Here is a 27,998-nt window from a genome sequence, read left to right as displayed (position 1 = left end):
GTAGAATAGTATTGCTGTTCACTGATGAGTTTAATTGTTTCACTTCAAGTTTATTACAGTGCAAGAAAAAAGTTTACACACATCTGGAATACATAAGCCCCAAAGAAGTCTCTCACTGTTTGAAATGTAATTTTTTTTTATTTCGGACACTCTAGTAACCCCATACTTGGTATTCAACAGACAAGTCTATAGTATCACATTAAAGCATCTTGTATGGCCTTTTTCCACCTGCTTTGTGGATTTTTTTCTTGCTGGTTGATACATGTGGAAGGATCACATTTGTTTCTGCTACAGTACTGCTCTGCACATCAGGTTTGAGAAACGCAAAGTATTGAAGTGGTGCAGGGAGCTGGGCAGGCTGTGATTGAGAAGATTAAAAATGGCAGACAATATAGGCACTTCTTTTGATGGTTAATTTAGAAACCTTATGAAAACCACTCAGATATTAGTAAATATTTCTTTATGCGATACTTGAATTTATAACTCTGGGTGTGCCTACATGGCAGGGCAGTGTTGATTAGGGATGTTAACAGTAAAAAGATGCTAACTTGTGCTGTAATCACAATAAAGCCTGCTGGTGTGAATTAAAGAGTACCAGCCCTGTTGCAAACAGAACTAGAACAGTAACAACTAGGTACCTTCTAGTTCACAGCAGCAGGGTCTACATAAAATAGACCACAAGTCAGCATACCCTGTAGTTCACACAGCTGCACTGCCACATAGCCAAGACCTCAGTATAATAGTTTAGATTGTGTATTTTCAGCTATTTAAGAATTTAATCCTGTATTAAACAACCTAGTTTCTTGTACATTGTCAATATTTGTTCTGCAAATCTGAGCAGGATCTCATTCACAAAGAAGGTACTTTTCTGCATTTTTCCTGATCCTGCAGTCTTTACAGGCTTGATCCAAATCTTAATGAAATCACTAAGCCTACTGATATAATATTGTACCAGACCCTAAATGCATACAATTCCAACCAAGTTTTGCACATAGGAGGAACTGTGGAATCTTATGTATTTGCAAAAGATGATGTTTTCACAATGATGATGGGTCAAACACAGGCATTAAAAATGTATCCTTTACCTTCATTAAACACTGGTAAAATTCCAATATAAAAAAAATAAAGTGACCGTGTCTAAAATATAAAACCCTCAGTTTATAATGCTCTTCAACCTCTGTACCTCACTCTATAACAGATTGACATATTTGTATTTACTGGGTCAGAATCAAACTATTTTCACCAAGATTAAAATAATTTTTGCATTAACAAGTTAGTGGCTCACATGTGCTCAAAGTCTAGTAAATACTGATTCAGGATGGTAAGTAGACCAAACGTGGACCCGCCCCTTCCCAGTGAGAAATTCCAGTTGTCCGCTTAACATGAATTAAGTGTGCTTAAGGGAGATCCAGCAAAACCATGTCGTCAGCCAGGTCTGGTTTCTGGAAGGACCTGCTGAACCTTTTGATTGAGTCTGTTCTCACATCAGCTTCACACTGGTGTAATTCCATTGCCGCCTTCAGTGGAGTTACTCCTTATTTACAACCATCTTAATATCAGAATCAGGCTAGTTTTCCACATCCCGCCCCCAGCCTTCATTCTTATATTCCACCCCACCCCTGCATTTTTTTGTTAATCAAAATAATGTACAAGTAGGTGTTAGAGTATGTCTATACTTACTGGGGGGGCTGGCACACTAATTGATTTTCCAGCATGTGAAGATGTGGCAAAAAAAAAGCTCTCTGACAGAGTAAGGGACATCAGCACAAGCCTCAAGAGGCCCCATCTACACCAGGGAAGAAATTTGATCCTAGCTAGAATTGCTTATCTGGAATTGACTTTGATCCCTAGTATAGGCCAGATCTTAAGTGCCATGGAGACAAATTTACTCAAGAAACAGGACATTAATCAGGTGTGTGAGAGCACATCTGCTTCATTCACACAGAAATGTGCAATAATGCATGACCAACATTGTTATTTTCATGCATTTGCACTTATCACTTCCCATAAATGATGGTTGCAAATGAACAAGAATCATTTCCCAAAAGCAGGAATGCAAGTGGTCAGAAAAGCCATGCTAGGGTTGTTTTACAGCCTGTCCTACAATATTGATATGGGGAATTAAAGCCATCTAACTATGGTTTAAACTGTGTCTTCTCATCCAGTGGTCATTATTGTGGGGGGGAGGGAAATCAAATGCCTTCTGAGATCAAACTTTTGTAGGAGAGTGCAAGGCTGTTGAATTGAACACCAATGAAAATTTAACTTGTGAGGAGGACCAGCATAAAAACTTTTCCAAAATAGTTACATGGGATTTAAAGAATTCTGCTTCAAAGGCAAGTTTTACCCTATGTTGTTAAATAATGAACCCAAGCCTGCACAACAGTGTGCAGCCAAAATGTCCATTGACCAATTTTTGGGATGCACGAGTTAACAGACTGCCCCCATAACAAGGTATGACGACTTCAATTATGACAAGTATCAGATCAATGTGGTATCTGAAATTCAACTGAAGATATTGTTAAAGCTATTGTCTCATATTTCAGATGAAATGCCAAATTTACTGCATTTGAAAAACGCTACAGTGGTATAATTACTGACTGGTAGATGTTATAATTAAGTCTAGGAGAGCTGAAACTGGGTGGTCTCAGCTCACTTGAGGCTGATGAATTTGAAAAGCAAAGTATAGTTAAAAGGATTCCATAGTTCTCTCTGGACCCGTAACATGAACAGAAGTTCTGGCATGCAGAAAAGACCACAATTAAAAAAAGTGAGAAAACTATCTAAAAATATACTTGATTGAATCCTGTTCCAGAGGACAATGACCAAAAATGCCATGAGACTAGGTCTGGACTCTTAAGTTGTACAGTAAGAATGCTGAAATGGCTTAGATCAGAGTTGTACATAAATACAACTTCACCTGCCATTAAATGGAGAATTCACTCTTTGGTAAGTGACTTATCTGTTTTCATCCCGATGAAGACAAATTCCAGAGGACATCAGCCTATGTGCATTTTACTGTTTAAGTCAGGCGTACTAAACACAGATAAGAACCCAGTAAAAAAAAGGAACTAGCCTTTATCCTGTAAGCACCAGAAAGAACAAATGGAAATGGTTACTCAAGTCATGTTGACTTCACCCCTTTCACAGACCAGTTTAGAGTGGATGTCCCTAGTTACTGACTTGTGATTTCCAAAGTTCACTAGCATTTTGCACAATTGGCCTGCAGAGACCTGGCTGTTTCACACTAAAGGTTCCCTAGTGTCCTTTAATGCTCTTTGAAGCAGTGAGAGGTGCATACGCACAAACACTGGAAAGCTCCATTTTGGAGATCTACACAGAACTCAAACCTTGATAAAAACGCCAAAAATAAAAATAACCCCTCCAAACAGAAACCCTATACGTACATTATTCTTACAAACAGGCACAGTACCATCCACAGAAAAGTGTGCCAATTTAACAGCAGGCAAATGAGCTTCCTGTGTTTACAAAACAGCTGAAGCAAAACCACAAAATATAACTTAAATCCGCATCACTAGAAGGAAAAATGAAATATGACCCTTTCTCTAAGTGCCATAGAAACAATGCCGTAGAGTTTAATGGGGATGAAACAAAAACAGCATTGTACAGGAACTCAGGGCTTATAAAAGTTACTTTAAAAATGTTACATAAAAGTAAATCTCAAACACAAATGATTTTAAAGGCCTATGGAAGTGACAATGTTCTGTGAAGTTTTACGTGACTGTGCCAAAAGGGTATGAAATGATCAGTACTGCTCTGGGCAACAGTAATCATGAATTTCACCTGCCCAACTTGCTCTCTGAAGAGGGAAACTCCTAGCTTTGATCAGCAGTGGGCAATAATTTTTGCTGAGAGGAGGGCACTCAAGGTCTTGGAAAGTGATGACAGACCACACGTATCTGTGGAGCAGGTGCAGGATCTGGGACAGAGGTTGGGCACCTTAAAGTAGGTGACTTTGGTGCAGGGCCTGAGAAGGAGTTTGGCTGAAGGAGGGGGTTGTTACCTTGGGCAGTGATTGGGGTGCTGGACCCAGGAAGGAATACAGGCACAGGAGGAGAGGATTCTAACCTGGGCAAGGGATGTAGGAGTAGGTGCAGGGTCTGGAACCAGACCTGGGCTCTGGTCAGGAGGTGCTAACCTAAGCAGAACTCTGAGGCAGCCCACCCTGCCTGCTAGCAGCCCTAGCCCCTGTGGCTCTGTGCTGGGACAGGTGGGTGGGAAGAGAAGGGAGCAGCTTTGGGCACTGCCCCCATCCACAGCAAAAATCTCAGCTGGAAACTGGCCAATGGGAGTTGAGAAATTGTGCTGCACTGCCCCCATCCCCAGCACAATCTCTCAGCTTCCCCTGGCCCCTGCCTCCCCTCCCACAGCCCTAGGGGTCAGTTGAGGGCTAGATTAAAAGCCTTGGTAGGCTGGATGAAGACCCAAACTTGCTCCCACTCAAGTCTTTGGTAGAACTTCAGCTTGCATCCAGGATAGTCAGATCAGGCCCAATGTGTTACACAGAGTAACAAAACAGGCAAAGAAAATGAAACCACGTTTTCTTTTGTCACTGTGGTTTTAGTCATTAGCTATCAAGAAGCTCTCAATCTGACAGGAGAGCTGCAGAGATCTGGTAGAGACTTGTGGCTAATGGAAAAGTCTAGAGGTTGAAGTGGAATAAATAAGAGGTTTATTAAAAATATGTTTGTGCATGCCCTCCTGGAGCCCTACACAGCAAAAAAAAGTCAAACAAACAAGATCTTAATATTTAAAAAGGTTGCTATAAAGACAACCTGAAGAGAAATACACCCCCTCCTCTTCTCAGATGTTGATTCTCATATGTATCAGCTCCTGCTGTGTGTTTGTTGGTAATGGTGATCCTCTCATAACAGCTCAAACATTTCACTGCAAGCTGATGCACAGTGCTATTCTTTATATCTGTGTAAAATTCACGGTTGGCTCCTTCAGTCACCTCTGGGCAAACCCACTGAAAGGCTGTTAACCCAAGACAAGTCAACAAAATATTTAAGTGTATGCTTAAGCGCTTTCCTTGATTTGGGGGCGGAGGTCAGCAAGTTAAGATTGTAGGATCTAGCGTTACCTGACAAAAATGATGATTTCAGACAAAGCCAGCATATATATTCATGGCAGGCTGCACTGGGGCTCTCCTCCTCGGAATATATCGAAAGAACACTGGAGTTAGGTAGAAAAAAAACATTCAAATACTCAAACACCACTGTATAGAAAAAATGATCAAAGTAGTATCTTGTATTCCTAGTATCTTTCCTCCAATCATACATGGTAAGACACCATAAATAAATAGAGCAGCTTACTTTGTGTAGAGCATGTACACAAATAATATACATTTGGAAACCAAATTAGACATTATAGTGCAAAAATACATGATCAAACAGAAGTTGTGGTCATTATCATACACAATGCTATATAAACCTGAACCATTTGGAATAAAAAAAGGACTTCCCAATTCATTAAAATAATGCTTTAACACTATCTGTATTCTTGTTTCACATTAAACTGCACAGATTTCATTTATCTAATCCTACAAAAAACCACCTCAAACTCTCAAATGGTTTGTGGCAAACAAGAACGCTTATTGATTTGTTCTGTTATATAACACCAATAATAGTCCAACAGTGCAGAGTTAAGTAGTCCAAGAATATTGAGCATTCCAAATGGATACTACCAAATCAGCTGCAAATATCCTTGGCTCTTTGTATTTCCTTTGAAAGTTAACTTCAAACCTTTCCCGTTTTGACACGCAAACCGGTAAGACATTATTGCAGTTACAAGAGAAACTCCAGTCAAGTATTGCGAGAGGCTTCACAGCTCGTTCTGGGCATCATCGTGACCTTGTACGGGACATAAACATGAGGACACGTCTGATGCCATTCAAGCGGTCTTTCAGGGATTTCATGGCAAGAAATGGGAGCTGAGCTCTGCTCTCAAGTGGAAGGACAGCAAGGACCCACCAGCACCATGCAGGGCCATTGGGATTAGCCTGCAATAAAGAAGATCAGAAGCTAAGGCTCTGTCAATGACAGAAGAAGCACCTTAATAGCAAGCACTGCATTTTTACTGGCAGTCTTAGTAACAGATACTCTCTATATGGTCCCTTCCAATGCCTTTTTAATAACTTCTAGGCAGATACTAGCCTGAAGTTTATACCTAAATCTGAACTTTTCTATAACTTACAGTGTTTGGATCAGACCCATTTTCGCATTTAGTTATCTATAGTTTGTGTCTTCTGCATTATCTTATTACTACCTTATAGTGGGCCCAAAGCCAAGAGTAGGGCCCTACCAAATTCGTGGTCCTTTTGGGTCAATTTTACAGTGATAGGGTAGCAATACAGTCACCCCTAAAATAAATTTGAGGCATTGGAGCTCCCTTTTGTGGCAGGGCCTCCGATGTGAGGAACACTAATCTCCCCCTCTGAAAATAAGTGTAGTATTGAGGTAAGAGTGCACAAGGACAGATTCCATGGTCTGCAATAAAGTTTTTCATGGCAATGATTTTGATAGGGCCCTATCTATTAGTAATTTAGTACCCTACGCTTACTAACATCTGTTATACTTAGTATTTGGGGTTTAAGTACTCTAGCACCTTGAAGTACTAAACCCTCTAACACTAGCATCAAGTTTGGCCTGCGGTTCTCATTGCTTTGTGCAATCTGTTTCCTACCCAACTTTGGCATAAATTCAGTTACGGTGGAAAAAATGGTGCATGTTCACAGCGATCAATAGGAATTATTTGGTCACTATTTCTCAGGATGTTAAACAAAATATGACTATTGCCTTCCTCAGAGTTACTGTAGCCAGAACTTACAAACAAAATACTTTGCTGATCCTTTAAACCGCTCATTAACATTTTCTTCAATGAAAGAAAATTCTCTGGTTTAGTCAGTGTTTGATTGCTAAGCTTCCCATAATAAAAAGACAACCTCTGTGCCTAGAAAAATGTAAAAAACAAAAACAAACAATCATGTACCTGTGGATCAGGATCCTTAGTTGGCATTGGACCAAAATGACTGAGAATTCGACTCTTGAGTGCTTGTTTGAGCGAGTTAAACCACATATAAGCCTGATCATATACAGAATCATGCAGAACCAATAATGCCGCATAGTCTTCCCCTTGCACCTGGCGTTTACACACAAAGGGGAAGAAAGCTAAGTTAATTCCCTTCACACTCTGAAGGCACAACACACTAATTCTAACAACCCTAGGGCAGATCTCAAAAGTTTGTTCTTTGGCTTATTTTTCTGAAAATTCCAATCAAGATTTCTCAGCCTTCTTCACCCCTATGCTCAAAAACAATAATTCATTTTCAGAAAAAAAAAAAATGTTAAGTGGTGGTTGGAATTAGCCTAATTATTGAAGACATGGGCCCTAAATGACATGGGGAGGTCTTTTTATAGCACAACTCCTTGGGGCAAGCCTCGTCTTCCCCTAGTACAATATGGGGATTTGCACAACACCTAGCACATTTGGGGTATTATGTTTCTTTTTTTAAAACAGTGGACAGTGAGCCTGATCCCATTTCCACTAATAAGAGTTTGGTCACTGATTTCAATAGGATTTGAGCCAGAGCTAGCTTGATTACAGTTATAAAGCAGACCCCAAATACCTTATCAGGTGGCCTGGCAAGACCTCCCCCAACACACATTGCCTTTATAAAAACCAAAACTCTTGGAAAATAGTCTTAGGTAAGCTCACCTTCTGATCCTCAATGTACTCTATATCCGCTGTGTTGTATCCATCAAGCTGGCTGTGCTGTATCACCTTAAACCTCCGCTTGCCAATGCTGTCTACAACTGAGCGACCATCTGCAAAGAACTCAACATTTCTTATCTCCAGAATGCAGCCATAATCAGCAAACCTATTTAATATCAAGACAGAAGCAAGTCAACCGGCTGTATGCTTGCCAGGCTGAGTTCTGTAGCTCTGCTGAAGAGATGCTCTGTATAATACAAAGATATTTCTCAGCATCAATCGAGCATTGCATGTTAATTTTTATTGTTCCTGAGGTTACGCAATGCTTCTTTTCAAAACTGTACCTTCATGCAATCTGATTCTACTGAAGCCAACTTTTTACAGTGCTTTAAAAACAGAGGTGCTCACTTGGATTCATTTGAAATTTGGCATGCCATGAGGTAGACAGTAGTGAACCAAAATTGGAATCCTTTGGGCTGCAGGTTCTAAGATGAAAGCCCTTCTCCCTGTCACCCTTCCCTCCCAACAGCCATTTGTCAAAGTTTCTTGTACTCAGAGCTAGAGATTCAAGTTAAATTACCACCAAGAGGCAGATCACAATGGTCTGAAATCTGTTTTATTCAAGATAGTGTATAGCACCTGTTAAATCTTAGGGTGATCCAAATGGAGATTAGTATCTAAGAAAACACCTTTTCACAGAGCACATGTGCGAATACAGAAAAGCAGCCAGATGTTTTCCATGTCTGCCCTTTAATATGGTTTAAAGCTTGCCTCCTGTAAGTGCTTTAAGAGCCAAATGACAACTCAGATTGCTCTGAAATGTAGTGTCAGGGACGGAGATTTGGGACAGGGGAGGCAGGCATGGCTCTTCCTACTTCTCTCAGGCTCAGAGAAGTGACTTCTGCTAGCTGCACAGCCCGAATACGGGACAATGAGTCCCTTTTCAAAAGTAAGTTGGGATGCCTTTTTGGCATCCCAAATACAGGACTGTCCTGCCCATTACAAGATGGATGGTTACCTTAGGCACAGGGTTGCATTAATGATTTAAATGTGGGGTCACTGGACCCAGAGAAAGCAAGTTACAGACCTCATAACACCAAAACCAGTTTCTTCTCATTGCCTTGTTCCCTCAAAGTGAGATGTGCTAACCACTGGATGAATCAGACCTTGCTGAGACCAGTAGTGGTAAATTCACCTTTCAACTAACCTAACTGTGGTTAATTTAGGCACAATTCCCTTGCCACAAAAAAAGGTTTTGGATGGAGCGGCCAGAGATAGATGAAATTTGAGAGTCACGGGTAGCAAATTTTATCCTGTGGGGAAAGGCAACCAGTCTGTCAGAAGGAAAAAAAACAAGCACATGACTACTTCCTAGGAGGAGACTGAGGAAGTGAGAAATAAGAAGTGAAAGGAATCTGGGGCAGCAGCAAGGGGAAGAGATTTATAGGGGATTCGTCCAGATGGATGATTAAAACAACCAGTTCAAGTTTTGCCTGAGAAAGTCTTTCACCATTCCTTTTGGGAGGGGCTGGATCAAGTAATTTCTGGAGCAGATTAATGTGATGTTTCTTTGGAAACAGAGCACAGATGTTAGGAGCCAACAGTGCAAACACCACGTTCTGCCCACTCTGCAGCATCTAACCAGGTGACTTAAGCTGTGTCCTTCTGGGCACTGTGGTGATTCATATGGGTAGAACTAATCTGAGCCTTATTCCCTGTGTTCATCTCAGGTCTGTGGCCAGAAGCTGGAGATGCCAACTCTGTGGGTGCTCCGGACCACCCATGGAAAGAGTCAGTGGGTGCTTAGCACCTACCACCAGGCAGCCAGCTTCCCTCCTTTCTCCAGCACCTCTCACCCACTGCAATCAGCTGGATGCAAAGTCAGGGTTGGTTTACACTAGACCTTGGAGTCGACTGCAGAAAGGCCAATAGCTTAGTGAGATTCCATTCCAACTAAACATTTAAATGAATACATGAAGTTACCCTAGATAAGGCAAAAAGTGTACAGTAAGACAGTGATACTCAACCCGGAGTCCAAGAGCCATTGGAGAACAGGTTTCAGGAGGGCGATAGGCAGCACCGGCATTAGACTTGCTGGGGCTCAGAACAGAAGACCACAGCACCAACACATAGGATTGAAGCTTGGTGTTCTTAAACCATCCCCTCCCGGGGTGGGATGCCTCAGGAATCTAACTCTATGGGGCTTCAGTACTTATCCTCCTTACTGTCCTCAACTGCTGGTCCTGGCTTTTTTATTTGGAAAAGCAGTTGGGGGCACAAGTAGGCCATAGAGTCTTTCTAGCATGTTTGGGTGGGCGAGGGACTCAAAGGAAATAGTTGTGAACCCCCGTAATAAGGAATATAAGTGTTCACACTTCAGTATATCAGCCTGCCACTAAACCATGATTAGGAAGAAATGTCCCCTGCAGTGCCCCTCCTTCCATCACCAACAGCCTGTTCCACAATTGTCTACTACTAGCTTAAACACCTTCCTCTGAGGCAACCAGTACCGACTGCTGGACTAAACAGATCAGTCCGATCTAGAAAAGCAGCTACCAGCCCTGGGACTGACTGCTCACTCACCCCTTGACAGGATCACCAATACACATCCCAAATTGTTTGGTGCCAGTCTCCATGCATCTGCGAATCATCAATCGATAACACGGCTCAAAGATGTGCAGAGGGCAAGGGACTGTGGGATAGGCCATTGTGCAGACAAAGATGGGAACGTTCTTATTTAAGCTGCAAGGAAAAAAATCCGTTACCTTTAGGAAAACCTGCACCATCTTCCAGAAAGCATTAGAGGTGCAAACCAGACACTTTATGCAATGTAGTGTTGACAGCAGTGGTGAGCAACCTGCAACCCATGATCCCTTGTCTGTCCAGTTCCCACACACACTGGGGCACTAGAGCTTTGCACTGCCTACTCCTCCCTCATATGCCAGTATTTTCAGAGTACCAGGAATTTGCTGATTTGGGCTCCCTCCCTCCCCAAGCTGGCATGATGCAATTCAGCTGTTCAAGCTCTGGGAAGGAAGGGGAGGAGTGGGGATGGAGCATGAATCAGGAGATTCCTGGCACTCAGAAAAGGGGAGGAGTAGGAAGGGGGCTGTAGTGCATGAGGCACTGGCAGGGAGGCAGCAGAGATCCACAGGCCACTGCAGCAGCCCACTCCTTATTCTTGGTTGCCCCATCACCATTTTAGAGAACGCTTTATACCTTGCTAACATCTCAAACTGCTTCACAATCAAAAAAAACAAAACAATCAAGATTTTATTATGCAGAGGTGAAATATTTGCTTTCCTCTTTCCAAATAATGGTAATTGATATTCCATTAAATTAATGGAAGTTTTCTGGCTCTTGAAGCATTAGCCCCTCTTTGCTTTAGAGTGTAGATGTTTCACAAATTCCCCCTTTCCCATTCCATTTCCAACTTGTATGTACTGGTGAGCTTGATCATGTGGAATTCCACTTCCACCCATGGTGACATGCACCAAAGTCAGAGGGCAATGTCATTTCAGTGCACATGGGCCACAGGTAAAGGAGGCACTGGAAGGCAAAGCCTTCTCTGGGTCGTACTGCTCAGCCCCTCCCCTTTTCCAGTCCCTATTCTGGCTGTTCTGCAGTCTCCCACAGCAGGCTGTTGCAGTCTTGGGAGTCTTGCCCAGGAGTGGATGTATTAACTTAAAAGTGAAAAGCCTTCTAGCTTGTCAGACCTGTTTCATATGAAAGCCTCAGTCTGGCATGTGTAAGAAAATAAGTCTAAAAAGTTTTTACATTTTACAATATGTATATAAATTTGAATACAGACCTGACAGTAACATTTCAACATTTTTAATGAGATGGCTGAGCCTGAGATCCAGCAGCCAATCGTGCTGCACCTTCCCCTTGTGAAATTTCGTTCATCCCCTGCACTTTGCACATCCGTGTTCTATAGTAAGGAGAGCTATTCAGTTGCTAACTCAGCTACTTTAAAGACTGGTTAAAAACCCCACAGAAGCCCAGAAAGATAGCTGACATACTTGGAAAGCTCTGCAATTTCCTCTTCATAAACCTCTCTTCTCTCAGTGAGTTCCTCGGGAAGGTATTTCGCTATTAGCTCCTCCATCAGTACTGTTTTACAGTATTTCCTTACAGCCAAACACTGCAACAACATGACATAACTCAGCTGCTACCAAACAATATACAACAATGCATATATTTTGCTGAAATCTCCAATGCAGCTTTTTCTTAATTATATTTTCTCACTTCCATTATAAACTGAAATGGTGACTAACTCATTTCCCTCCTGGCTTTCTGACCTGCCTGTGACAATCAAGGTCCAGATGTTTCAAGACCTGGATGCCAAAGAACAAGCAATCAAATCAACCAAGTCAATACATAATTACTGTGAAGAAAAGCATCACATACGGGCTTTCTACTAAAGCCTGGGAGCAACTGGTGATTCGTGTTCTTGTGTGAAGTGCATGCACTTAGTGTGTAAAGCATTATGTCAGTGTACCAGAAAAGGGTTACCAAACTATATATAGATTAAGCAATTTAACAGTAACCCCAAAAGCACTGAGACCACTAACAAGGGTGAGTGAAGCCTCTGCTCTACAGCAATGGCTCAAAGCCAGCTGACTTTTAGTTCATGCAATAGATTACACGACTTTAGCCCCTGGAACCAAGGGTTCATTCCCTCCTGCGGATGACTTGGGTCCATCAGCCTGTTTGTCCAGTCTGCCTCAGTCAAACTTTGTACCCAAGAGACAATGACGATACGCTCGTCTTTAAGATAAGCGAAGCAATCAAGCCAACAGAATGAAAGAGGGTCATGGCACCTGCTCCCCAATGAACAAACAGGCCAGAGATCTTCCCCCAACTACAAGTGGGGAGGGAGTCATTCTGGAAGAGAGCAGAAGCAACACCTTTCGAGCTCATGAAAAGTGAATTCTATTGACCTGTGAATCTAGAGAAGCTTGGAAAACTGACTGTAGGTGAGAAACCTACCTAGATAATGATGGTAAACATGCTGAAATTAAGTTTTAAAGTCACTGGAAGACTTTTTTTTTTTTTTTTTTTTTTTTTTTTTAAACTTGTAGCTATCTATTTTTATGCATCATTTAGATATCTTGGTCAATAAAATAGAATCTTGTTTTATTGCAGAAACTCTCAGTGCTGTACTTGAAACTGAAGTGCAAATTTCCTAGCCAAACTAGTACAATGGTGGGGGCTCTGTCTTTGAAAGCAGCAAACTTTGTAATCAGATGTACAGTTCCAGGGAGAACTGAACACTCCAGGAGAGGCTGTTTTGAGGAGATCTGAGACTCCAGGGCCATTAAAGCTACTTAGCACATGGCTAAGTCTGGTCGAATTTAGGGTGAAGTCATGGTGTTGTGAGCAGGTGGTTGGTTTCAGGACTGAGCCAAAGCTGCACAGAACAGGATCATGCAGGGTTACAGGACAGGTGAGGACAAACCTGACAGCACCACACCATTAAATAGACCACTGATTTGAGGAAACTGTTCAGTAAGGGGGTTAGTGCTGCAATACAGGGAACAGCATTACAAGCCAAGGTCCCACATGGAGTCATACACTGAGCCAATGTCATAGGGAATTCAGTGCCCAGAGCTTGAAGGACTAGGCTCAGTTTATTACTTTTATCATTGATGTGGGTAACCTACACAATAACTAGGCTGCTTCCCCCTGCCAAAAAAGAAAAAGCTACTATGGTCATTTCTTAGTTCTCTTGCATTTCCCAAAGAGCTAACAGAACAGCTGGATGCTTGAAGAGTCAGTCTGAACGTCTCATCAAAAAGCTAGTGTCAAAGTAATCATTTATATCAGGCATGTCCAACCTGCGGCCCGCGGGCCACACGTGGCCCTGGACAGCTAGTAATGCGGCCCCACAAGATCATAAACTTTTAACATTATGTGGTTTATATACATTAACTATATTATATATTTTGTACACGGCCCAAGACTAACTTCACTCAATGTGGCCCAGGCAAGCCAAAAGGTTGGACACCCATGATTTATGTTTCCTGATTCTTTAAATCTGTTCACTCTGAAGAAAACATTTCTTTCTCTACTTATTTAATCTGTGCACATCTCAGTTTTGAATCCATCTGTCACTGGTGTGTTTCCCATGAAGCTGAAAAGAGTCAACTTTACTCATGTTGTTTACTTTTGGCTGGCACAGTAGCAAATCAACACTAGTGCCATTTACATAATCAATCAGAGCCAGAACAGTGAACAAGATTGTTGTGCAGACTCTACCCTCTGTACCACAATTAATAGTGGTTTGTCTCTGGGAGTTCACCAGCACCAAGCATTTTTTAAAATCCCATCCTTGAAACTGGGGGTGGGCTGGGCACATGGTCTCATTTCTTACCACATTTAATCAGTTTATTACCCTCAGATCCCCACTTTTTTTTTCGTATATAAAGTTTTCTAAAAAACTATCAGGAGGCATTCTGTCAGAAAGAGAGCAAGAGCTGAACAGCAAGCCAAAGTCTATAAAATCTTAATAGTAAAAGCCACACAAATTGAACAAAGTTTCAAGACAGGTAAAAATTAGCATCTAAATAACTAGACAGTATCCTTTTAAGGCATATTAGGAATATAATTGAAGAGGTTCTAGTGAACAGCTGGGGACAAGTGCACTCCATGTGTGTTGATCAGGCAGAGCGCAGCTGATCACATATGCTGAGCTCTGTGCTGAGTCAAGGCGTTAGAACTAAGAGGGTTTATAGTTACATGAACTCTGAACCTCAGACATTTACAATGGCGTCTTCCCTAAAACATAAGGGATTTCAAGTATCTTTCAAAAATCCACGTTTTTTCCAAGTCCCTAATTCCCACCCCTCTCCTCTCCAGTTCATGCATACAGAATTCATGTGTCCTTACCTCTGAAAGACCTTCTTTGCACAGGGGACATTTTGGGTTGTGATCTAGGCATCTTTCAAGACACTTCAGGCAGAAGGTGTGCCCACAAGGTGTGGTGACAGGTTCATAAAAAAGCCTGGAATGGATCAAACAAAAGCGACAATATCGTGTAGCAAGAATAAGATAAGAGGAAACTTCACAGCAGCTTCTTTTAATGTCTATTCACTAGTTAAATTTCTGACTAAAGCACAGAGAATTGAGTTTGGTTTTTATTCAAAAGAGGGACCCTGCTATTGCTAGTGACATCAGCAGCACTCTGAAATCCTGGTTCCACTGAAATCAACCTAAGTTTTTCCACTGACTTCTGTATGAACAGAATGCATTCATAGTACTGCCATGACCAGTGGTACAAAATACCATGGGCCTTATGTTTTTCAGCTTAAGCTGTTTAGAAATAAAGCCTGACCTTAAAAAAAAAACTTTACTCACAGGGTAAAGTTTAGCACAAGCAAAACTGTTTGCAGTTTTGGGATCTATGCAGTGGTTCCCAACCTTTTCACTAGTGCAGCCCACCAATCACTTCCCCAAACCATTTGCAGACCTCCCATCAAAGCTACTTCAAGCTGCTATGTATGTCTCATTCAATGACAAAAGGAAACCACAACATTTGAAACTTATAGACTGCAAAATTTTATAATCTAACTTATTTTCTACAATCATTTTTATCTGTTATTCTCAACGGACCCCCAGCAATACCTTCATTGACCCCACCACAGACGACAGGTTGGGAACCACTGATCTATAGGATTAATAAAATGGGTGTACACTATTGCTACATATCTAATACCAGATAATTGAATTTTGTTCAAAAACATTGTAGAGTCTAATTTCCAACAGAGCCTTCTCTCCATCTATATAAATGCCATTCGATTCCTACTTCATCAACACATGCATTTGCAGTTCTGCTTTTCAAGTCAGTGGTCTTTTTTAAATTCACTGGAAGACTGTATGTAATTCCCAAGGCATCTTCCCCAGCCAATGAGCATTAAACGGGGATGTTACTATAATCTCTATAATCAGAGACTAGACATACGATTGTTAAAATCAGTTACTTTGATAGCAGCCAAAAAAGCTACAAATCTAAATTGTTTTAAGGCCTCAAATATTTATCTCAGACTAAATACTTCAGGTTTAAAACATATTAAGTTTTATAAAAAATATAAGTTTAGACAAGAAGATAAATATAGGTGCAACTGTTTGTGCACAAAACACTCATTTGTTTTTTCAGTATGCAATGTATACTTAAGAACATACTGACATCAACTGTTGATTGCTGTTTGCAGGTGCATTAATTGCTGCAAGTGCAGGCATTTAGTGTGGGAGATATGAAGGCACATCTAGAATGCCAGTTATTGCACATCTGCTAAAACCCCCGGTAAATTGTTCAATGAACAGACTATTTCATAATGTAACCTGCTAGGGTTTAAAATGCTTGAATACCACACTCAAAATACATACGTGCATATTTAGGCAACTTAAAATGGATTTACTAGGCCAAAAACTTTATATGTAAGCATTCAGTACAGGAAATGTCCATTAGACAATGAGGCTCTCATCCAGCTCTTACTGAGCTAATGGGAGTGTTGCTGTTGAATTTAATAGGAGCTGATTTCAGCCTCACAAATTGGAGTTAGATATATTATTAAAAAAGGTCAACACGCACATCTAGTGTGGTATGACAACAGCAACAATAACCATCCCTGTTAAATATTGGCTCACTTCCCAGCAAGCAAAATCAGAGAAATATAGGTCTGGAAGAGATTCTGACCCTTCATCTACTCCAACCTCTGGGCTGAGGAAGTAACTCATACCCCCATCCTTATTTTAATCTTATTTTCACTGGTGACTTAATCAAATCAAAAAGGAATCCAACAGAAGAGCTCCTCAGGGAGCCATATTGCCTTCTTACTCTTCTTCCTATGTTCCCCTTTACATCAGGAACATGGCCCCCAACATAGCTGGAATGGGTGATTCACCACCTCAAAACATGTTCTGCCAGGGTTGACTGCACGCTGCTGAAATGGATATAGGTCAGTAACACCTCAGCCACTTAGAGAAAATAGGTCAGTCATAGCTTCTGCTGTCAGCTGGTGAAAGGTCACAGAATCAGAGATTAGGGTTAAAACAGCTCTTTGAACGCCATCTAGTACAACCCTCTGCTTGAAGCAGGGCCAACCTCGGCTAAATCAGCCCAGTCTAAGCAGTCCATGGTATTTTGGCCTGCAAATCACTGATAAGACATTTCTGAATTATATGACTATGAAGACCACTAGGCATTCATATCTGTTGCAAGAGAACAGCCTAACAGGATCTCCTTATACAGACCTTGACAGCCACATGGTTTCAAGAACTTAAGTGAGACTTGCTGTCCTCTGTTTCAGGATCAGGGCCAACAGCTCGGTCACAGAACTAGTTATCTTGACCAATCACTTTAGAAGTATTAAGTGATTCTGGCTTAACAGGTAATGGGTCAGAGCGAAGTAATTTTAAAAGATGGATGTGAAAATGGCTTTGTAAATTATTAAAAGGCTCTGTCAGTTTGACCAGCAAAATTAAGATTGTGCGCCTGTATGGTGGGGATGGAGGGTGACGCTGAAGGAATAGCATTGTCCTTGGTCATACTGAGCCTCTTACTAGCTGTGTAAACTTTTGGAGAACTTGGTTCAGGTTTAGGATTCTCATTTTTAACAACTTACTGAAGTCAACTAACTAAAGCAGATTCCCTCTTTTCTCCAAAATATTTTGTTTTTAATAAAACGAGAAGTCCTGTGGCACCAAACAAAGCGGGACTTTGCCCATGAAAGCTTATGTGCCAATATGTCTGTAAGGTGCCACAGGACTTCCTGTTTTTGCAGACCCAGACTAACATGGGCTACCCCTCTATTTGTTTTTATTTAAAAATATTTGTAGGCTCTTCAGTCAGAAGAGTGAAGCAAATACAAGCTTCTGTAGCCATGCGTGTCTAGAAAAAACAAAACCTCCCCCAACTCATTTAAAGCTAAAAATGTAATCGGAGATTAATCCTTAATCCATAAACTAATTAGTTACATAGAATTTTTTTTCCTGGAGTGCAATTGTCTCATTATCATAGTCCTGAGAAATTAACTTATGGTCACACATGATGATAATTTTTCTCAATTAATATGATTAACTATTAAAGTTACACAAACTGACAGACCCATAAGGGATGCTTACGGCTTTATTTCCTGCACACAAATTTTAATTTTATAGTTATACTAAGTCTTGCTTTAAATTTCCATAATCATCTGAAGCTAAACTGTTCAGATCCAGCTACAAGGTCTATATTAGCATCTTGTACTTCAACTCGTCTGCGGTCTATATTTGGGTCTCCTGTTGACCAACAGACAGCACACTAATGCTTTGATTACCACGTTTTGGCTTGAAGATGGAGATTTATTTGGAAGACTAGTTTACTGTTGCATATTTGTAAGTGTTATTTTGACAGTGGCAAATACATCTGCTCAGGTTTAGTGAAGCATGCAACATGTATAATAAAACTGATGCATTAGGCAGCTCCCATTTTCAGGTAGATATTAAACTCACCTCTGAGATCAGTCATTTAACTGTATGAACAGAACAAAGCCTGTATGAAGTTCCCAGTAGTGACTATACTGATCCTGTATTAGCTTCTCTGTGCTGACTTATGTGGGATAAATATTAGAGAAAATATAAAGGAATTCTATTTGCTTAAGGTCTTCAAACGCCACACTACATTAATTGTAAATAGCATCACTATAGTAATTTCTAAGAAAACACTTTCAAATATTTCAAGCATTTATTTTCTTCCACGTATTGGCTAGTAAGAGGAAAATCTTTCACATAGGTTTACCGATCTATTTAACTGACATGACATGCCCTGGAAAACTCACTGTTTTGGCAAAAGACCCCAAAACTTTCAGTCACACAGTCCCATTATAGCCACTTTCCAGAACCAAATAACTGAAAGTGAGGGGCAGTGTTCTCTGTAACCTGAGCACTTGTGTGGCCAAACAGTTTCAGGTGCCACCTGTCCAGTTACTAAAGCACCCACAGCCAACAGCATGTGTTTCTAATGGTGGAGCACATGCCTTAGGTGCACAAAATTTATTCCACCCATGGATCAAAAAATTAGAGGGAACACTGGTGAGGGGAACCTCTCCCTGAAAACAGTTTGCAAATGAGAGAAAAACTAAAAGAACCAAATAAGCTAGGGAATGCCATAGGTCACGCCGGGGGGTGGGGGGCGCACACAAAACCCAGGAACAGAAATAACTACTTAGAAAAATAACAGGTACCTCATACACAAGGAGCACTCCAGGTCAGAGGGGTCCACAAATTCAAACAGAACATGGTTCCCACCGCTAGATTCCTTGGCATCAATTGCCTCTATAATTGTAAAGAGATCATTACATTTGATGACAAGACAGAGCTGTCCAAACGGTTTAATATTTTAGAGATGGCTTTGTATGTTCATGAACAGCACATGATTTTTCCATGTGTACTGTGATCACATTTATGGCTTCTTGAAACACTAGGCTCATAGGACTAATTTGTGGGAAGACCCTAAATTCAGTTTTTGGCATAAGCAGCCATAACTCACAACTGGCTCATATTTGGTTTTGTATTAACATTGTATCAACCAGCCACGATGTCAGTCCTAGAAACAGACAAGGGCTGGATTCTCCAGTCATACTCCTGGATCTCTTTCAAATGGAGAATGAAATCAGGCCTAAACACTTCATTGCTCCTCAGATCACAGAACACGCATGCCTTGTAAGCATGTATGAATCAAATCAAAATGTTTTAAATTGAATTACTATTAACATTTAACAAAGGATCACAAGTGTACATAGCACCAACATTAAGACTCAGGGCTCAACTGATAGATAAAGGCTTGGTTCAAACCCTATTCAGGTTTTTTTTTTTTTTTATTAACCAGAGGAAGCCACACTCTGGAGGACCACATCAGTTTAAGCCCTGACTAGAATCCAGAGTGAATAGGAAAGACACCAATGCCTTAGTTTGGAGCCCAGTCCTGCACTCTATCTTCTAGAGAAAACAAGCTGGCATTAAGGCTCCTACATAGCATTCCTTAGTCAGACAAAATACCCACTGACTTCATAGCTCAGGCCCAGTTCTCAGTTTATTGAGCAGACCTACCTTTCCTTGTGACTTTGCAGGGCACCTGTGCATTCCTCATCTCCTCAAAGCAGTGCTTTCTCTTCAGAAGATTGCACTTCTCAGAAACAAGCAGCACAGGCTCTGGGGTAGGGGTGCGTTTGTTCTCATCTTCTGTGCAGCCTTTTTTACTTTCAGTCATTTGGATGGATTTTCTCAGACTGCAAACATCTGTCACAGTTTGCTCTTCCTGAGCAAGGAAACCCTTTTTCTGTTCCACATTTACCTGCGTAAAAAGTTGGTACATCAAGACTGCAATTCTGTTACATGTTCATTCTGCAAACCACTTTGTAAGAGAAGGCCTTGTATACCAACCATCCTGTCCAACTCTCAAGAGTTATGTCATGAACCATTAGAAAAGGCTTTGCAAGCCCACAGACCATAGTTTAAGTACCACTGTGTCCGGGCCTTCTCAGTCAAAATGCCACCTTCCCAAATGCAAAAAAGAGTATACACCCCCCCCCCCCATGTTAACGTGACATCAGCTTTCATTTACAGGTATACCTTGGCAAATTATTGCCTGAATCAAGTATCCCCAAGTCTGACCCTGTAAGTCGTCTCCTGAACAACAGAGATATCTGACTGTTTGAACTGGAAAGTGTTATGCATCATACTCTGGTTTAGAAAAATGGAACACATCTTTATTCCGAGAGAGGAGTATGACTCTACAGAGAGCAACCGACAATAGGAGACGTACATTGAAGCAGTCTCCTCTGTGAGGCTGATCTCTTATTCTGTAACTAATATGGGCTTCTGGCTCTTGTGTTTGCAGGAGTCACAAACCCCCCCCGCCCAAACAGGTAATAATTTATGCAAGTTTTGCTGCATCATCTTTAATCCTATAGTTACTGTATAGCAAACAGCCATTTCATGAAACAATGCCAAATCAAATGAGGCACAAATTCCCCATGTCCCCTGGGGATTATCAACAGATATTGTAGGTCATTGTTTAGAGCCACTGAAGATCACCACAGAGTCAGGTATGGCACAGGGGAGTTTGTCCGTCCTCTCAAGTTCTCTCCATTTAGGAATGAGAATTAGAGGGTGCCTCTTCAGAAAGCACAAGAAGCCTTTCAGGAGACTATGGCATTGATTTCAGGGTGCACTTGAACTGAGCTAGGGAAAAAGACACCATTCTAGTTTGCAGGAAAGCTTTGCACGATGACAGAAATTACATCCTCAGAGTTTAAGGTTTGGATGAACTGACCCTAATCCTCAGATGAACCCCTGAATCCAAACTCCCACAAAACAGTAGTGAATTCTGGATGTGAAGCCAACCTTGAGGGTGATATGGGCCAGCCACAATATTCACAGTCTGAATACTATGAACTGTGGATCTGAATCCATGATGAATTTTTGGAGGACTATCAACAGCCAAATCAAAACCCTTGAGCAGATTACCTCCCAAACTTTAGGGACATGGGGATATGAAATTTACAACCCATCTCTGCTGTAATCTGTGGAAGAGCTACAGTTTGTTAGCACAAACTACAGGTACAGGAAATAAAGAGATTAATTCCGAGCAACAAAGGATCCATTCCTTAGAGAATAAAGCATCTTCTGAAGGCTGACAGCCTTCTTTTTACGCATCAAAGTCGAAACCAGTAAGTTAATTTGTTGTTTTTTTCAATGCCCACAGCAGACTTTAGCTTGCCTAAATTCAGTATTCTTATTCTCAAGAAAAAAAAAACGTATTATTCAATGTCCCATACAACACAACAAAATTAAGAACCACTCAGAGTTTCTCTTTACCTTGAGCAACCTTTGTAGGTTGTGGCTGGTGTCTTCAGATCCCACTGAATTTAGAAGATTCCCCTTTAGTCTAGAATGAGGAGACAACAGCTGCAGGATATCGGGTAAGTGTTCCTGAGCATTTCCCGGGATAGGTGAAAATAAGCTAAGTAGAAGCTGTGATATAAAAAAACCAATATTTCACTTAGTTCTTCTCTTACAATCACTGAAGGGAAAATGGGGATTGTGAAGAAGGGAACAGCTGAGAGAAACATCTTGGATTTGCAAAACTACACAGATAGCTCTGGATGACTAACCCAAAAGGAACAAACCAAAGCTGCTGTGATGCAGGCTGGGAATAAGCAAAATGTCAATTTCAGAATTAAATATGCGGATATGTTCTCAGCTGGCTTTGTTCTTGAGGATCACACAGCTTTCACATGAATTATGTTCTGCAAACTGCAGAATTCTATATCAACGGGTTTGCAGCTGTCTGTGCTGCAGAGAATTGTCCACCCTAAGCACCCACTAAAATCATTAGGAGCCAAGACCACTTAGCATCCCCTAGGTTCAGGCCCAATTAAATCCCCTATGTTGAGAACAAAAAAACAGATAGTGAAACTTGCAGGCATGAAAACATGGACAATGGCTTATAGCCAACAGAAAAATTAATCTGTAAATTTAGTGGCAAAGTGTTAGCTGTTAGCACAGTGAAATTTACTTGAATGAGTTAAAAAGAAACAGGAATTTACTGTTTTTAAAGACTAATAGTTTCACCAGATTTCAGGCCAAATTGCAACAGTGCTCACATGAGTCAACCAGAACACATAATATACATGACAATCTATACAGTCCCCTTAAAGACAAAAAGGGATTCAGTTTGTGAGCAAGACAGCAGAATTGAGCTTTCAACGTGAAAACTAATTCCAATGAAGATAGCTAATTAGAATTAGCAGAATGCCAAATTTTCTCATGAAGGGAGAAAAGCTGCTCTCACTGTTATGCAAAGTCTTGGAAAAGAGTCAACAGAATATTGTCTCATTCATTGCACTCCATATCTGATGGACTAGTTTATCCTCAAGACTATTGTTTAGAAATAGCAGCATTCTTAAGAAGTCTACTTTGAGCCTGAATTTAAAAATATCAGTTCACCATATCTTGCTCCAATGAACAGGAAAGCATCACTACAAAAAACAGTGCAAGGATCAGTGACAACGCATGAGACTGCATTTTGGGAAAGGTACTTACTGGAAATTTGGGAAACAGGAAGAGACACTGCAAGTATTTACAGTCACTAAAAACCTCTCAAATGACTATACTGTAGACTGGTGCACACATACCAAAGTGATCATAGACTGGTTTATTTTCACTGAAGGAGCCACTATAGGCTGAACCTCTCTGATCCAGCACCTTGGGATCTGACCAGTGCTAAACAAGAGAATTTGCTGGAGCACTGGAGGCCATTATCATCTAGCAGCATTATAAATACTTCCAGGGCTTACTGGGCTCTTGCAAGACATTTAGAGGTAAGTTACAGCTAAACAGCAGCAGACAACAATGACAACCAGGACTGGTGGCTGCAAACAAGCTTCCTGGGACTATGGGAATCTCTGCCATGCCCATGGTAAGTGGTCATCCAGCTAATGTCAGAATGCAGTTGCTGCCAGACGAGAGAGTGTTCCGGATTAGGGAGGTTCAGTGTGTACTAAACATCCTTAGGTATATGATGTTGACTGTCCCAGCAAGGATTTTCAGCAACAAAGTCTTAAACATATGCATGCAAACCTTATGGTGTTAACTGGCATAACTATCAAAAGAATGTAAAGGAGGATTAGCAATCTTGGCTGTAACTTGTTAAAGAAAAGATAGCAGACCCTGCATTTGGTAGCTTAAGCTTGCTAGGTTGGAAGAGGGTTGTTATAGATTTGTCACAGGACTCATTTATCTTTATTCTTGGCAACCTTTTGAAATGTTTTTTTAAAGGAAGGCTTTTCCTTTGTTTACTGTATTCCCTTTCATGCCTCCTCTGCTTGCTGATGTTAACAGCTGCGTTAGTGGCTGTGAAAAGAAAGTGATGCTGCTCCCAAGCAGACTCCTGGCTGTGCTGCGTAGTGTTTTCAGTCTGAGTCATTGAACTGACAACATGAACTAGAAATTCGCACTCCAGTTCCAACTGATAGCAGTCTACCTGGTAACAGGCTGGAAAGCAGACTGGAAGTTTGACTGCGGGGCATCTAGGAGTGTAATACTAACCTCTCATTAATTTTTTAACTACTCTGCTTTTTATTCCTAAACTGAACAGGCAACCAACTCTCTTCCTAGTATCAAAGGCACAAAACAGCCATTCCATACACCATGAACTGTATTTCCAAAGTATAACCATGGACTATGAACATAATTAGAGCCACAAGGAATTATACCCTGTACCCTCTCAGAGCATCACCATGCAACAATCTTTCTTAAAAGAAAAAATGACAACCTCTCAGTATTTTCAGTGAACAGTGTTGTTGCACAAGGGCTAAAGAACTCACCTTCTGAGCCTCTGATTTGGCTGTCCTGTTCCCAAAATCCAGGGCAAGGCAAAACAGAAACTCCCTTAAAGATTCTTCTATTTTCCCCACATTGGCTAATGCTTGGCCTTTCCTTAAGTGGCCCTGAAAACAAAACAGATTTATAGTTCTATTTGGTTTCCTTCTACCACATTTTGAAGCGCTATTAAAGAGAATTACTATGAGAAAAAAAAATATTCCAAAAGCAACAAGATAGACACAAAAAAGCAATTGTAACAATCTGCATTACTTCAATCACATGACAGAAATACAAGATGTCTTTGAGCTTTTAACTATACCCAGTCTGAAGATTTTTCACATTTGAGACTTGGCTAGGAATTCTAAATCTGCCTCCCTACACGTAAACCCAAGCAAGCCTGCCCCCTCAGCATTTGGTGTCCTCGATCCCCAAGGAATCCCCTCTCTTCAATCATTCTCCTACACACTGGATTATGTAACTCTCTTTAATGCTTCCTTCTATCAAAACACAAATATTGCACTCAAGTTTGGACAGGGCACGTGAACTCGACCACCTTAAAGGTGGGTGACAATTGTACTTAGAGCAAGAGTGAGCAAACTTTTTACAGTGGGCCCTACTTTGCCCTGCAATTAGCACCCTGCCCCCCGCCAACCTGTCTAATGCAATCCAAACTGATGGAAATTTTGGATACATTCATATGCAAAAAACTCCCAGCACACAAGAAAATAAGTACACAGAACATAAAACCTTTATTAAATTGGTATATAAAGGTGAAGATACAAACAAAAACATATTTCAACATTTTTAATTAAATGGATGAGCCTGAGATCCAGCCGCCAATCATGCTGTGCCCCCTTAGAAGATTTCATACCCCCCCGCCTTTGCACACCCTTGGCTTAGACCACCAGCCAGTATCACCATCCTTCTCCCCAATCCACAGAACTGTTGTATTACCAAGGAATGTGAGAGTTCTATTGATCTAAGATGCTGAGAGTTCAGGGATCTTAGAAATTCAGTTCTTCTGTCACAGCATTTGCTCAACCACTAGGATGGCCAAATTGGTTTTTACCCTGAAAAACGTTAAACGTTAGAACGTACCTTTGACCAGTATGGTTGCAGCCTGCATGCTGTTTCTGCATCATGTAATGCACCTTCATAAGATTTCAAAGTAGAGTTAATCTGGGACCGGTTGCTGTATAATAAATGGTCATTTGGAGCTGCAAGCAATGGAAACGTTGACTCATAAGTATTACAAAGTACTACTGACATGGACCCTATTTTTTTTAGGACTCCTACACAAAAACCATTTCTCAGTTGTCCCAAGAAAGCAGATACACATTATTTAAAATAGCTAAGTAGAAAATCAGATACAGCTCTCACTGGCTACATAAAAACAACAGCTCAGAAAATAAGTCACCAGTTCAAACAGAGCCTCAGACTATAGAAACTGATGAGAGATTTAAGGTGTATCACAACTTTATCATCATGGCCCAATTAATGCTATGTAATATTGATGGGCTTTTAAGGTTCACCTCTCCCTTTTCAAAAGATCTGGCATAAAAACTTGTGAATGGCCCATAAATCACTTTTGAACATATAATCAAAGAAATCATATGACAACTTGAACTGCCTAGCTCACCAGCTTCTCTTTCACTAGCGGAAGATGGTCCCATAAAAAGGTATTACCTCACCCACAATGTCTGTAAACAGCAACCATCAGATAATTATTACAACAGCATAGACCAAATGACCTCATTGTTTCATAGACTATGTGCTAAAATAGCTAGCCACCATGTGGTTGGGGGGGGGGGGGGCAGGAAGTCTATTTTTAAGGATAACCCAGACTAAGAACCCTTACTGTAATTTAACTTTTTGTTTACATTTAGTTTCTACTTGTTTTGAAGCCAGCTTACAGTTAAGTAATTAATCAGTTTTCATCAAGCCCAAACCAAGCCATTTGTAATGTCTACTATGCCTTGATACTGAACACTGTTTGGCTGTTCTGAATGACTACAATGACCCTTTGGGTAGGGAATGGGAGTCTTTTTTTGTGCTTTGCTAGAACACAAACATTCACAAATTTTAAGAGAGACCTGCACATATTTGAAGAGCCAGGACAAAACTGCCTGCAAAAGAGTCTGACAAGCAAATCAGACTAACAAATTAGGCCAGGGTATTTTAAATCTTTTCACTTATTACCACAATGTCACCACATGCTGCGTAAATTAGATTTGTCAAGAGGGAGTGGAAACCTTTTTTGGGCAAAAGGGAGCAACCAGCTTCTGAAATAAAGCCTATTCCAACAAGCACGATGTCATGGAAAGCTGTGACAATGACTCAGTTGCAATTTTGATCAATCTGATCAAACCTCTGGGATGCTTTCAGAAACATGACCCAATTTGTTGTTACTTCACTGGTTATACAACCGTTCCATAAGAAGGGGGCAGGGAATCCAGACCAGAGTGGCAGGCTACAAGCTTATGCAACACACTGTTCTCCTGACCTAGTTTCACTTTGGACTTGAAAAAAAAAACAAACAAACAAACAGCAAGATTGGCAAGTGATCCCTCCCGCCAAAAGGGACTGATAGAGAAGAGAAAGGTGAGGCTGTTTCACTCTGCCAAGCTCCAAACAACCCAAGCGAGAAGAGCACCGTTACGCCATCCAGGCTCTGCTGCCTGTCCCTGCTGAAAGCCAGTCCTATGCCCAACGGGGAAAAGTGTTTATAGTGAACCGATTCAGACCCCAAACGGGCGCTACTACACCCCACCCTGCAGAAATCAATCATGCTGCGGCTCCGCAAAGGATTCGGCTTTGTAAGAACCTCGCCGCACAGCCGCCGAACTGCCACGCCCACTCTAAGGGGACACTCTCATGCAGCTACGAGCTGACGATCACCCCACGGCTGCACCGCGAACGGAGTCTGCAACTCGGACCGCGGAGGCCGAGTGAAGAGCAAGAGGATAATGGGCAGTAGCACTCTAGGAACTGTTCACTAAAAACTTGGTCCCCCCCTCCCCGCGTCGGCTCTGAGCGAGGAGCCGGAAAAGTTGCAAACAGCAAACGAGCCGAGTGCGAAGGCGTTAAGCCCTGCAGCATTAACCCCCTTAACTCTGCCCCCCCACGGCTGGGTCGGTGGGGGGTCATTACCTAAGCTGACTGCTTCATTGTACTTCTGCAGGGCAGCTTGCAGCCTCTTCTCCTTGTATAAGAGGTTCCCTTCGTGCCTGAGCTGCGACGCCTTCACTTGCCCGGGGAACCACTTGGCCAGCAAGTTGCTGAGGATGACATTGACGCGAAGCGGCTGCCCGGCCGCCCCGCTACCCTCGTCCTTGCACAGGGCGCAGGGGGATTCGCCGGCCCGCACCCGCTCCAGGCACTTTTTGCAAAACGTGTGTCCGCAAGGCAGAGAGACGGGCTCGAAGAGGAAGCCCTGGCACTTGCCACAGCTGAAAACCTCCCTGTCCCGGGGCTGCAAGAGGCCTCCTCCGGCGCGACAGGGGGCGGGCAGCCGCTCCCGCAGCCGGATGCCCTGCGCCAGGCACTCCACCAGCTTCTCCAGCTGCTCCGCCCGCAGCGGCTGGTGGTGGGCGACCAGCTGGTACAGCTGGAAGGCTTCAGGGAGCCGGCCCCCGTAGGCCAGCGCGTCGGCCCGTTTCAGCAGCACCTGCCACTCGGGCGGCCGGCCGGGGGCATCCGCCTGCGCCCGCTCCGAGCCCTGCAGCGGGAACGCCTCGGCAGCGAAGTGCAGCAGCAGTTGGCTGGGCGGGTGGGAGCCCATGGCTGGGGTGGGCGCTCTACAGGACCCCGGGCTGCAGGGGAGCCGCTCCTCCTGCGGGTAGAACAGCCAGCGCCCGGCCGCGGCCGCGCCCCCCGTGCTCCATACTACGCGCGCC

General features: G+C 42.0%; 1 protein-coding gene across 3 annotated transcripts; it reads right to left on the bottom strand.

Moving 5' to 3' along the window:
* Positions 1-17: 17 nt before the first annotated feature.
* Positions 18-27,998, bottom strand: LONRF3 (LON peptidase N-terminal domain and ring finger 3). Of its 3 annotated transcripts, XR_012647279.1 has the most exons (13): positions 27,253-27,998; positions 25,201-25,319; positions 24,105-24,227; positions 21,595-21,750; positions 19,825-20,068; positions 18,960-19,050; positions 14,626-14,740; positions 11,757-11,878; positions 10,318-10,476; positions 7,738-7,900; positions 7,012-7,161; positions 5,105-6,022; positions 18-4,998 (listed from the first exon to the last, which is right to left on the bottom strand). XR_012647279.1 is itself a non-coding variant. In XM_075007725.1 (12 exons), exons 1-12 carry the CDS (start codon positions 27,881-27,883, stop codon positions 5,864-5,866), a joined length of 2,232 nt encoding a protein of 743 aa, XP_074863826.1. In that variant the 5' UTR covers positions 27,884-27,998; the 3' UTR covers positions 18-5,863. The 3 variants fall into 3 exon arrangements, 2 of the variants coding, with proteins under 2 accessions (XP_074863826.1, XP_074863827.1); XM_075007725.1 differs by having other exon boundaries at positions 18-6,022; XM_075007726.1 differs by lacking the exon at positions 7,012-7,161 and having other exon boundaries at positions 18-6,022.

Source organism: Carettochelys insculpta, chromosome 13 (assembly GCF_033958435.1).
Source record: "Carettochelys insculpta isolate YL-2023 chromosome 13, ASM3395843v1, whole genome shotgun sequence".
In the NCBI taxonomy this organism is placed as follows: Eukaryota; Metazoa; Chordata; order Testudines; family Carettochelyidae; genus Carettochelys; species Carettochelys insculpta.
The sequence above is the reverse complement of the archived record's forward strand: the minus strand, read 5'-3'. Positions and strand labels throughout refer to the sequence as shown.

Bases quoted from the DNA above. Each gene is read 5' to 3' on its own strand.
- LONRF3 (XM_075007725.1), bottom strand. From the start codon at position 27,883: ATGGGCTCCCACCCGCCCAGCCAACTGCTGCTGCACTTCGCTGCCGAG. The intron at 25,320-27,252 runs GTAATGACCCCC...CATTGCTTGCAG, and splicing joins CAATGAAGCAGTCAGCTTAG to CTCCAAATGACCATTTATTA. The intron at 10,477-11,756 runs GTATGTCAGCTA...TTTTCCTTGCAG, and splicing joins GAAATTGCAGAGCTTTCCAA to CTTAAATAAGAACGTTCCCA.